The 12,030-nt window shown below is 42.0% G+C and overlaps 1 protein-coding gene across 1 annotated transcript; it reads right to left on the bottom strand.

The window, feature by feature from the left end:
- Positions 1 to 400: 400 nt before the first annotated feature.
- ppp1r14d (protein phosphatase 1 regulatory inhibitor subunit 14D) lies at positions 401 to 10,836 on the bottom strand. Its single transcript, XM_050061400.1, has 4 exons — positions 10,400 to 10,836; positions 1,740 to 1,820; positions 1,253 to 1,285; positions 401 to 883 (listed from the first exon to the last, which is right to left on the bottom strand). Exons 1-4 carry the CDS (start codon positions 10,577 to 10,579, stop codon positions 815 to 817), a joined length of 363 nt encoding a protein of 120 aa, XP_049917357.1. The 5' UTR covers positions 10,580 to 10,836; the 3' UTR covers positions 401 to 814.
- Positions 10,837 to 12,030: the final 1,194 nt, after the last annotated feature.

Below are 12,030 nucleotides of genomic sequence, written 5' to 3'. Positions count from 1 at the left end.
TCTGGCCATGTCATACACGCACCACAGACAGGAAATGGACTAGGATAATGGATGCATACTTAATGGACCTTCCTGCTGCTGATTTCACTGTGTTTACTCCTAGACTTGACATGTCAACGTCTCCTTTGTTTCCATCACTGTGTTGAAAGATTTACGCCAGAAAACAGAAGCTTATATTCTGGGAATGAGAAAAGTCTCACAGTTGTCTCCGGACAGTAGGACAGAATCATTCTTTGTCTTTTAAAGCAGTAATAAAGAGCAACTGTGGCAACAGGGTTGCTTCATTGGTACTCTTAAATTGATGGTTGTAATGGACATGTCAATATTCATTTGTGTGTGTTGAATGAATAATACCTGATGACAGCATACTGTGACTTTTTTTGAGAATTCATCAAAAGCCTTGTCTTGAAAATGTTCGATTTTATTTCGACATACAACACTGTTATCAGAACAAAAATATTTATGTACATAAATAGGCAACCGAAAATGTACACCAAAAAAAAAAGGTCCGTCTGAGTAATAGTCAGTACAACTTTTATCACATGTGCATTATTTGTATGTTTATGAGAGACAAAATGTTACAGCAGTCCATAAATTAAAGTGAAATAATAAAAAAAAAAATCCATTCAAAACCCGACTGCTCTGGTGTTAAGACTGATGCTGACCCAGGACGAGCGGGTGGGGGTGGGGTGGGGGAAGGAGAGGGTAGGAAGAGAGTCCCGCTGACATGTTACAGTCAACCCTAACCCTAACGGGAGGGAGATGGGAAGATAAGAGGCTCCACATTGTCTTGATTTTTTTATTTGACCTATGATTATTTCTTCAAGGGACCTGACATTTTGCGTAGACCCTTTATCCTGTAGAGCAGCCCGTTGATAAAATCCTGTAGGGGACATGGAGAAAATAGGTGTTATTTCCTGCATGTAACTTTTACATGCCACACACGACAACCTTTAGCATAGACAAGCAATAGTCTACTCTGTTAAAGGTCCAGTGTGTAGGATTTAGGAGCATCTGTTGGCAGAAGACCATGTTGTTCTTCAGTAGCCCAGAGCAAACAAATGAAACACTGGGGCCGTTAAAATATTCCAATGGCCGCTTCAGTTCTTTTACGCACTTGGAACACAGGAGAAGTTTCAATTCTGCAACCTTGCTGCTAGATCCCACTAAATCCTACACACTAGACCTTTAAATAATTATTGGAATCTTGATATTCTTGTGCGCAGTTTCTTAAAAGTTTTCTTTGTCTCACCTCTTTTGGCTTTCCGCATTCCTGCAACAGCTCCTGACAAAGAAAACAAACACATATAGGCTCACTAACAACATTGGACATTGATTTTTCACTGCAAACATTGCAACATTGGATTCCAGCAAGGATCGAGTGCTTGTTAAGCCATTACCCTACATTGCAAATAGTTAGGTATGTACCCAGGTGTCAGGGTGTTGAAATGTTCAAAGTCTTTAGCCTGAATGTTGGACTCTTGCGAGTTGCGACTCAAGATGACCTTTGATGAACTGCAGTTTTGTTCTGTAGATGTTCAACAGATCTTCCATTGAGTATACGTGACGGTCATGAACATGCCTACGTATTCTCAGAATAATTTAGTTGAACCTGAAGTGTTCACACACCCTATGCTGCATAGGTTTAGTAAATAGTTCAATTTAAACTTAACTAATCTAGATAAACATCTACAGACAAAGTGAATGTCATTGTTTCAAGTGCATTTGCGCATTCTTACGTGCAGACGGGTTCTCTGCCCCTCATCTGTCAGCTCCAGGAGCTCATCTATGTCAATCTCTAACTCTGGAATCTCTTCCTCCTGTAAAAGCAGAGAGAAACATATGTTAAAGGCAATATTCCTCTAATGCTAAAATGCCCACAGTTGTATCTCTGCATGCTACATGAGCTCTTGCAAATGTATAATGTGGGCTCCTTGCCATCCTTTTACTCGCAGTGGTAAGACTTTCCACACCACTGAGCAGAGTCATTCAGAGGGAGAAGAGAGTGTAAGATGTGATCCAAGATGTGATGCAACATCGCAAGGGTTTCATAGCAGCATAGTACTATATAAGCCGTTGGAAGGTCACGTTTTAAAGAGTTGGCACCGTACTTTTATCACCCTAGTTAATAGCGTTGGCTGTATTTTTGCAATAACAACAAACTTTTTTTCTTTAATAATTTCTCATAACAATGATATGATTAATGATGGGCTCCATGCATAGGCAAAGCTGAAGAGCACTGAGGCATGAGAGCAAAAAGGCTCCAGGGGGCCATACTTGCCACATGACACCATCAGATTTCATGGATGGTTTACCCGGCTAGCATTTAGCCCGGCCATTACTGAGAGATTATTTCCAGTATAAATGTTCTCTAAAGGATATCTTCATCTCAGCTCTGTTGTCCCATATTGAGAGTTAAAATACAAACCCAAGGGCAGCATTGACTGTAATACTAAACCCATACAAACCCCTTTTTCTTAAATGTTAGCCTTAACTAAATAATAGCTGGCAGCACATTGAAAGATTAATGCCAACATCATGTAAAGACTGTAAAGAAGGGCACTGAGTCTCCACTTATAAAAAAGTAATATAGCAAAGTAATCAATTCATCTCAAACTCTTATCCACACCTTTTAACCACATTTTCAGAAGGACTGAACAGTGCTTACTAGAGGAATCCTGAGATATCCAGAGTCAGCAGTCGTACACTCATTTTTGACAAGTGGGGCTTCTTTTTAAGAGGAATATTTTCCGGTTGGGGAGTTTTCATGGCTGGTGAGGATGGGGCTTGCACTGCTTTCTGGATGAGGAGAGAGCTAATCAATGTGGAAGTGCTGAGTGGCGGAATAGATGGGCCCACCTTCAGAATCCCCTGTGCCCCCCTCTCTAATTGATACATGCTGCCGGTTTGGACCCTGTGTGATTCTGCTGACGTCTGCAGGACACAGGCAGGGCTGAACGCTTGTCTTTTTTTGGTCCGTGCTGTACTTTTCTGTTCTGTGTGGGCTTTGCTTCACTCAGTTACCTCGGTTATTACTGGCTGTGGATGGTTATGTTGTGGTCTTTGTGTTTTAGTTGGTTAGGTCGCAGATTTAAACTGTTTGGTATAAATGAAATCGTCCGAATATCTTTATTGACCTGTTAAACAGTCACTGCTCATGTAGGATATATTTATAGATATATTGATATACACCGGTCAGCCACAACTTTAAAACCACTGAAAGATGAAATGAATAACATCGATCATCTCATGACAATGCAATGCTCTGCTGGGAAACCTTAGGTCCTGACATTCATGTGGATGTTGACGTGCGCCACCGACTCTAACACCGTTGCAGACCAAGTACACCCCTCAAGGCAACGGCACTCCCCGCTGGCAGTGGGGCCTTCTTGGTTTGGACCCGTTGAGGCATGGACACAGGATCTCTGAGGGTGTACCCTTGGCTTTGGCGACAAAATCCTTAGAGTCCTGTAGGTTGTGAAGTGGGTACGCCCATGAAAGCTTGATTGGACTGGGATCTAGGGAGTCTGAAAGCCAGATCAGCACCTTGAACTATATGTCCTGTTCCTCTGGACATTCTCAAGCAGTTTTTGCTGTGTGGCATGGCACATTGTCCTGCTGGCGAGGCCACTGCCATCAAAGAGTGCTGTTGCCATGAGGGGTGTACTTGGTCTGCAGCGGTGTTTGGGTGGGTAACTTGTGTCAGTGGTTTCAATGTTTTGGCTGATCGATCTATATGAAGAGAGAGATACATTTCTGCCGTAATCGATTGTTTTCTTATTTACTTAACATGCAGAATTTGCTTGCCATCTACTCTCCATTGGGTCTAGACCCAAGGTGATGCTAGAGCAGCCCACCTAAAGAATGTGAGTTGTAATTAATGTTGTTTCTGCCGTCAAATTAAGTATATTCTATTTACCTTTTTGGCTTCCAACTATAAATTTTAGGGACAACCATATTTGCTTCTAGATGTAGCTAGAACAAGGATTGATAATATATGCACATTAATTGCACTGAACTCTAAATGGATATCTAGAGAGGCATATTCAGTAAGTAAAGGATGAATGTGAAAGTGAAGCCTACCCAAGTGCTACATCAGTGATGAGTGTGAACATGGGTATACTCCTTTATTCCTTTTTGAGGTTAAAGTTCTCTCTGTATGTCTGTGACAGCAGGACCATGCAGAGCACCACTGAATATCAATGAGGAATGTGTGCATTTAACACAAAAAAAACCACGATGACCCTTCCAGTAACATTTTAGTATGGCATATCATACGCAGTAGCAATTTTCAGCTTGTCGAGAGTTACCCTCATTGTCAGAGGAAAACAGCATTTTAATGAGGCCTCGGGGCAGAAATGTCTCAGCAGCACTTTTTAAAGTTTAAAAGCAATGGACTGAAGCTAAAATGAATGTTGGCACTAATATTGGAATTCATGAATATCAAAGTGGTTCTCGGAGGAGAGCAGTTTAAGACGGGCTGTACAGATGCAGTCTCAAAAGGCAGTTGGATTTTGTTGAGATAAGATGACCTCCACTTGAATTTTTAATTCAGAATCAGGGAAGTTGCATCATTATCATGAGCTGACCGGGTTTTTCCTGTCAGAGCGCCTTAGGTTTGGAACTGAAGTTTGAGTAAGTTGCAGATTGATCATTAAAATTATTTTTTCCTTTTTTAACATGTTTTTCTGAGAATCACTTATTTACTTTGCTTAGGGTTGTGCTATATAAATAGAGTTTACTTAAATTGACTTAAGCATGATGATATTGATCGATCAACCTATTTAACACTTTCTAAACTACTAGCAAGACTGTCATGAAATTGAATATTGATATTCATGGCCCCCAGTGAACAGTTCCTAATGATTTTAGTGACCCCCTCTGACCCATAATCTAGGGCAACCCTCAGGTCAAAAATTTGCCCTTAACTTCTGCAAAAAAAACAGACTGAAAGCCAGAATTTCCATGACATTTCAGGATATACCGGACGCTTGTGTTCCAGTTCAAAGCCCAGTACAAAATCTATGAAACAGGTTATCATAATAGTTTACTCAGCGCCTTTAAGCTCCTCAGGAGACGACCCGTAGTTATTGTGGTGACCCATTGATCTTTACTCTGTCACCTCCATCTAGACTCACAAGTCAGTCTTTAGACGCTTTGCTTAACTAAAGACTGATGACTTTCTCCCTGATTTTGTGTTTAGATTCGCGGATACAATTTCAGAGTTTAAAAAATCTCCCTACGTTGCAGAACCAATAGTAAATCGGCAGGGCGGTCCTTCGGTGGCTCGCTGAACTCTTGTGCTTGTAAACATAGTCCCACTAGAAACACGTGCAGCGGTACAAAATGGCTCAGCCGCGCTCGCAGAAAACACCGTCAAAGTTAGTGGATGTTTGTCGCGTTTGCGGCGACACATTCTCACCAATTAAAAGAAACAAACATAATCTTTTACAAGGCCATGACTCATCCGTCCGGCCGGACTACAGAGGGAATCGCCTTGTTGTTTACAAATACTTCCAGGTAGAAAACCAGCAGAGCTTTTAGCTATATATATAGCCTATGTATCACATTTTTCACATCACTGTATCACCGTTTAGGCTAATCCGATGTTTGTAAAGTCTGTAAACACAATGATTTAACAAACATTACTATTTCTGTGTGCACGTTTAGCTGGGCTAACCGTTAGCTGTTAGCCGTTAGCGGTGTCTGTAATAGGTAATAACTCATTAAACGGTCCGTGAAAAAAATATCTTTTCCAGCGGATATCTTAGTTACAACATGATTGAGCTAGCAAAGCAGTTTTGTGTTGCTATGTGTGGTATTTATTCAGTTTTGGGAAATCACGATGTCTAGAAAGCATCAGTTGCTGCAGCTGACAGGGACAGCTAACAGCAACAGCAAAGCTAACATCAGGACGTCGTCTGTTAAAAGCCTCCTGTTGTCGGATACGACATGAAACTACTCCAGTTAGCTCAATCATGTTGTAACTAAGATATCCGCTGGAAAAAATATTTTCTTTACGGCAGAGCACACATTTGATAAAACGGAGTTAAATCTCTCGGCATCCATTTTCAAGCTCTCTGTGTGTTTGTTTCCTTGCGGACGAAAAAGGGGGAGCGCACATTTCCGAGAAGGCGTGTTCTTTTCAAAAATGCAAGAGGCGTTGCTTTGTTGCCGGCCGTTTTCGCCGGTGTGTTAAACACACTTTAGAAAGGACTGTCCCCAGACTATCAGAAGGCGGAGATCTCTGACTGTCTGGTGGCGAGACTAACCTCCATCAGGTTACAGTTTACACTCAGCACATAGCATATTTTAAATTATAATGGACATATTATCAGGATGTTTACTGAACACGCTCCCCATGAAAGGATTTCAGTCCATTTACTCATTATGTACGAGGGATGACTGAAAAGATTTGAGCCTCAAGGAAACAAAATACAGAATTTTCAGTGCTTTTATTTTTTAACATAACGCCCTCAAGGGCAACACACTTGCTCCAGCGGTGCTAAAGAGCCTTTATCCCAGCGTACCTGTGGCATATGAAGGGGCAATGTCATGTAAAGTATTGAGACCCTTGGTGGATTTCAGATGGTGACATTCCTTGGAGATGAAGATATTTGATCACAGCGCGATACTACAGTTTCTCCATTTTTTTCAAATCACTGACCACTATTCAATTCAAGAATCTTCAAAGACAAAAACAAAAAGAGTTTGAAACATGAACTTGGTTAATGATAATAAGGAAAGGTGGTAGATTATAAAAAATATAATTTGGCTTGCCTATCTACCTAGTCTCTGGGTTAGGCTCAAAACTTTTCAGTCACCCCTCGTAACCAGCTGCTGGATGTAGTTTCATATTGAACAGACAGATATAACATTTGTCTTTTTTCTCATCTAACACTCAACCAGAGCATATTTCCCAAAATGTGGACCTATTCCTTTAAAGATTTGTGTTAACAGCTATAGTAGAGATGCTCTTTACATGTTAAGTGTTAGGTAATGATATTCACTGACTGATGATGTTGGGAAATACTACAACAAAACATCTGTGGTTCCATTACACACACTATGTGTTTGCTATGATAATGTAAAGGAAGCCATGCCCAGGAAACCCAGCTGTTTTGGAGAAGATGCCAGTGCGTGTTCAACTTATCAGACCCTTCCCTTTTCCTGCCAGAGGCATGAGCTGCACATACATCAAAATATCCATTAACTGTACAGAATGAGTGATGACACAGTTTAATGAGGGAAAACAAGAGTGTAAAGATCCAATCCTGGTGCCCAGTTATAAAAGAGAGGGGTCATTTTTTGAATGAGAATTAAAACTTATGACAACATGATGTGGTTAATCTGAGTCTATAGTACATCTCGACTTCAATTACCGCCCTGTAGTCTCTATCTTTACCTGCAAATTAACCATTCATACATAAATCACTCACCAAGCGTTACGTTTAATTGATGAAGAAAACTTTGTTTTTCTTGCATGCCTCCACAGTGATCAGAGAATCCAAAAAACATTTGTTTACAGCTGCTCACAGTATAATCCAAGTCTCAGTGATGCAGTCGTATGCTCAGGAATTCCAAAACACATGCATTTTCACTAAAACATCGTGATTAAAACATTTCCGCCTACAAAGAGCACGCCCTGACCGTGTATGTGCATGCATTTGCATATGAGCTCCACAAAATCTAAACACATGCGTGTGCAGGCACATTACTCTGCCATGCATGAGACTGTTTGTACTGACATGTTTTGAATAGTAAGGTTTTAGCAAAAATGCATGTGTTGAGAAGTGCTGAGGATACAGCTGGATAAGTGAGACTTGGGTTATACTGCATGAGTTGTTTTAGAGTTTGTAAACAGATGTTTTGATAAAGTTTTGCTGTTGTTAAAGGTGGACCCCATTTATTTTATTCATGTAGAATGTTTGTCTTTTTTGGATTCTCCGTTCACCATAGAAGCATGCATAAAAACCAAAATTTTCTTCACAAATTTAAGGTAACACACAGTGATTAATTCAATACATAAATTGTCCTTTTGCAGGTGAAGTATCCCTTTAACTTACATAAAACAGGCATTTAATGGAAAGTCCTAATAGTTTTGAGTCAGTTGGGAAAACAATGATCTGGTTTACTGTACACACACTTGCGTAAACATTGCTCAACATTTTCGAGTCCATCTGAGAGCTGTTTTTCACTCCTTTTTTTAGGTTATTATTTCTCAAAAGGTGTGAAGTTTGCAAAGAAGGCGGCCACTCCAGACCGAGGCAGTATGAATTAGAGATGCGTCTAAATAATTCAGGTGGTGACACAGGGGACTGATGGTAAATGCTTCCACGCGGAAGACTCAGAGAACCAACAGAGTAACCTTCCCCTGAGCCCCATGCAAAATTCATTACACTGGCCAGTGCACATGGACGAGCCACGACTAATTCCATACAAGTGGCTAATGCAAATATCCAGTCTATCCCGAGTAGAGAGCAAAGCATTCATTTTCATATAGCAAGGACATAGACTTTATAGAGGAGGTCCTCTTGTTAACATATATATTCATGAGGTCAGGCACTATCATGATTGAATCAAAGACATTTCTACTGTTATTGCTATCTTTCATAAACATGAGAGACCAAGTGCTGGAAACATGAAATAAATGTCTGTTTCTGGGACAAGATCAAAAGAGTACACAGGGAAAGACTTCAGATCTGTTTTCGCACGTCCTGGTTTCCACTAATGTAATTTATTCCACCCTCAGCTGTGCAAGCATATTATCATATATTACCACAGGGAAGAGGGCTTGGGATGTGAATGGAATAAAGCTCATAAAATAAGAAGTGGGATGAGAAATATAGTAGCACAATATTAAAAATGCCTGGCAATCAGCTGTGACTTTAGCTAACCAGACTTAACCCTTACTATCTGCTGGTCTAGAAAAAGAGAGGCTAGTTGTCTAACATTAGATGTGCTGTAAACTTCTGTGTCAGGCAGCCAGTCAGATGGATAGGGATGCATGCTCACGTTCTGCAGCATAAGTATATGCCATATGCAAAGGGCTCCCTGGCAGTGTAAGGGGATGCCAAACAGAGCGGCGGCTACAGGCCATCTGCAGCCAAGGGGTCTCTGTGTCGATGGAGAATTAAATGAGAAACAGTTTGTCTCTGCCATCTCTGCCATGAAACGGCGGCGGCGGCATTGTCATCTGATCTGCGTCGTCATTAGGAAGCTCATGCTCCTCAACAGACACCCCTAATTCCACTGTACCATGCTGCCTCATGTGGGCGATGAGACATCTGTTGCCATGGTTTCCCTTCGGAGAATGCCAAGCAAATCAATATGGAGCCTCTGACATAATTGGATTGTATCCCACTGTACAGGAGCAGAGTTATGAAGGTTGTGTGAGAGAAAGAGCTGGCCAGTGTCTCGACACAATCCCCTGCACGTATTAAACTTTACCATCTATGCAATGAGGCCATTAATTAGGCACAGTGTGGAAATAATGAGCTCTCATTGCCACATTACGACTCTTGTTTTTACATTTGACATGCACTGTGTTAATAGAACTGCATATCTTGAATTTTTTTTCTGCGTGTTTGTTTATACAGCAAGTTTCCCCAACATCTAATCACTGTCATTATTAATCATCATCCATATTGGGAGGATCTGAGTGTGTAGTTTCTATCATGCATAACTACTGAGTGACTGTGTCCACAAGAATGTGTCTGCAGACGGAGAGACAGGACACACACACACACACACACACACTAGAATGATGACATAATGTCCTGGATGCCACCATAATAGCTGGACATATAAACTGCAACATTTGAAGAGCATTTCAAAATAAAATACCCTTTCTATCCTGCTCTTTAGCTTTTATATTTTATTACTTTCTCTGGCACCGTTTTTATTATTTTATCGCAGTTATAAACGTTGTTTTGGTGCTTTGACTTCCTTCTTGATATTGTTTGCCTCCTATGTTGCTGATCCTAGAATGTATTTAACTTCTTACAGTGTAAAACCAACTTAATCGTGGCCATATGGCAGCCTTATTTTTTACAGTAATCAAGCATTATCAGGGTTGCGACCTAGCCTCCTTCTGACGTAAATAAGACATCCTATCTTGGAAAAATTATCCTATCGTGATGGTAGAACGCCACGGAGTTCACCGCACAGCTTGATGACACATGAGGGCTTGTGTGCCAAAAATTGCAGCCTTCAAGCAAAGCTCCTCGCCTCCCACTCCTCTTTTAGGTCGCTGTAATCTCTTAAACATGATGGATAGCCCCGGCCACAGCCACCTTTGAGCAGCTCAGTGACTCCCTTGCTCCTTCCCCTCACCTCCTCCTCAGGCACACACCACAGTGCGAGTGTGTGTGTCAGTGTGAGCCACCCTACCCCGTACCTCACAGTCAAACAGCAGGTGCAGCTGCCCGTCGATCCACTCCTCGATATCCAGCCTCCTCTGCAGGTCCTTGCGGTTGTATTTGACTGTCAGCTTGCCCAGCTTGCGATGCGCCGGCTCCTCTGTTTTGTCCGTCGCCTGGAACATCACCCTGGACTGGGTGCTAGGCTCTGACGCCATGGCTGCCACGGCCTCAGGAGAACCGTGGAAACACACGGAGCTCGCTCACACACACGCACACACACACACACACACACACCCAGCTCTGTCTATATCTCTTCTTCCAGTGGGCAGCTGTTCCCAGGCGTATCTCCTGTTATCTTGTTGAGTGTTCGTGCTCTCCTTCTCTATAGCTCTGGTTCTCTGCCTGTCCTCGTCCTCTCTCCCTCTCTCTCTCAAGCTCACTGTCTTGCTCTCCTTCCCTCCTCCTCTTGCAACACCCACTGGCTGCACTATCAGGAGGATGGTAATGAGATATGCCTCTGCGCGCGTGTGTGTGTCTTTGCATGCATTTGTATGTGCACATGCACCTTATAGGGTGTGTGTTTGCTTTTTGCTCTGTGTTATAGCAGGTGGGAGAGCAGAGTTCAATTGCAGTGATAAAAACTGCAGAAAGGGTTAGAGGGCAACCACGGCAATCAAGTTGGGATATTACTCTGGCTGAAAAGATGCCAAAATGTGTACTAACACCATAAAATATAGAAATATGTGTCTTCTTTTATCTCTGATCGTATGATTTGTAGACATACCTGTCATCAGAAACATCTACATACCAACACACCACCCATATTTTCAAATATTCCCTCAGTAAGAGGATCGAAGGTGTTTGCCTGCTCACAGACTTGAAGGGGTTTGGCATGCTAAGGGCTCTTGTGTTCACAAACACTTCCAACAATAGCTGGGTCCCCCTGACAGGTGAGCCAGGGTTCCTCTAGTGTGATAGCTGCCCTGCCCTTTATAACAGGCATTATCAGGTGTACGTTTAATAAGCCTTGAAGTCAAATTGGCATCCTCAGTTACGCACCCATGAATAATAGATGAATAGGAGAGCACTATTTATGGCTCTTCAGAAGTCAAATGTCAAATAAAAGCCTTGAAACCATCAATGTTTGCGAAGTCAAATATCAACACGCAGCACGTAAACCCAAGGTCAGAAATTCATAGTTGTACCTCCCGCTGCCAAATTATTACAGTTGAGACAACAGAGACAACGGGCCACAGAGTTTCCACGGATCCTATTACGATATGAATAATGGGGTTCAGTTTTTTGTTTTGGCAGGGACTATCAATCAGGCATAGCCACGCGTGTTCACCCACTGATGCACCGTCTGTTACAAACACTGAATTATTGAGTGCCTCCAGCAGCTCACCTTTCCAGGCAAACAAATTCATTCATCTCGTCTTATACTACTTGGTTCTGCACCGTCAGGTTAAAAAAAGGGGACGTGCACCAGAGACCCATGTTAGGCTGTCTCACCTCGGACAGGTGACACATTCTAGGTGGAAGTTAAGGAAAGCAGGGGCAGCAAATTAGTTTTACCTCTACTGCTTTATCACTGATGTAAAATCGTATTGCATCAGGGAGCTGTAGAGTTTGTGGGCACTGCTTTTGTTTTCCCAAAACCCAATTA

The sequence above is a fragment of the Epinephelus moara genome, chromosome 14 (genome assembly GCF_006386435.1).
Source record: "Epinephelus moara isolate mb chromosome 14, YSFRI_EMoa_1.0, whole genome shotgun sequence".
Classification (NCBI taxonomy): domain Eukaryota; kingdom Metazoa; phylum Chordata; class Actinopteri; order Perciformes; family Serranidae; genus Epinephelus; species Epinephelus moara.
Note: the sequence above shows the minus strand (reverse complement) of the source record. Positions and strands in the feature narration are given on the sequence as shown.

Bases quoted from the DNA above. Each gene is read 5' to 3' on its own strand.
- ppp1r14d (XM_050061400.1), bottom strand. From the start codon at position 10,579: ATGGCGTCAGAGCCTAGCACCCAGTCCAGGGTGATGTTCCAGGCGACG. The intron at 1,286-1,739 runs GTAAGAATGCGC...TTTCTTTGTCAG, and splicing joins GGCAGAGAACCCGTCTGCAC to GAGCTGTTGCAGGAATGCGG. The intron at 884-1,252 runs GTGAGACAAAGA...TGTCCCCTACAG, and splicing joins AATGCGGAAAGCCAAAAGAG to GATTTTATCAACGGGCTGCT.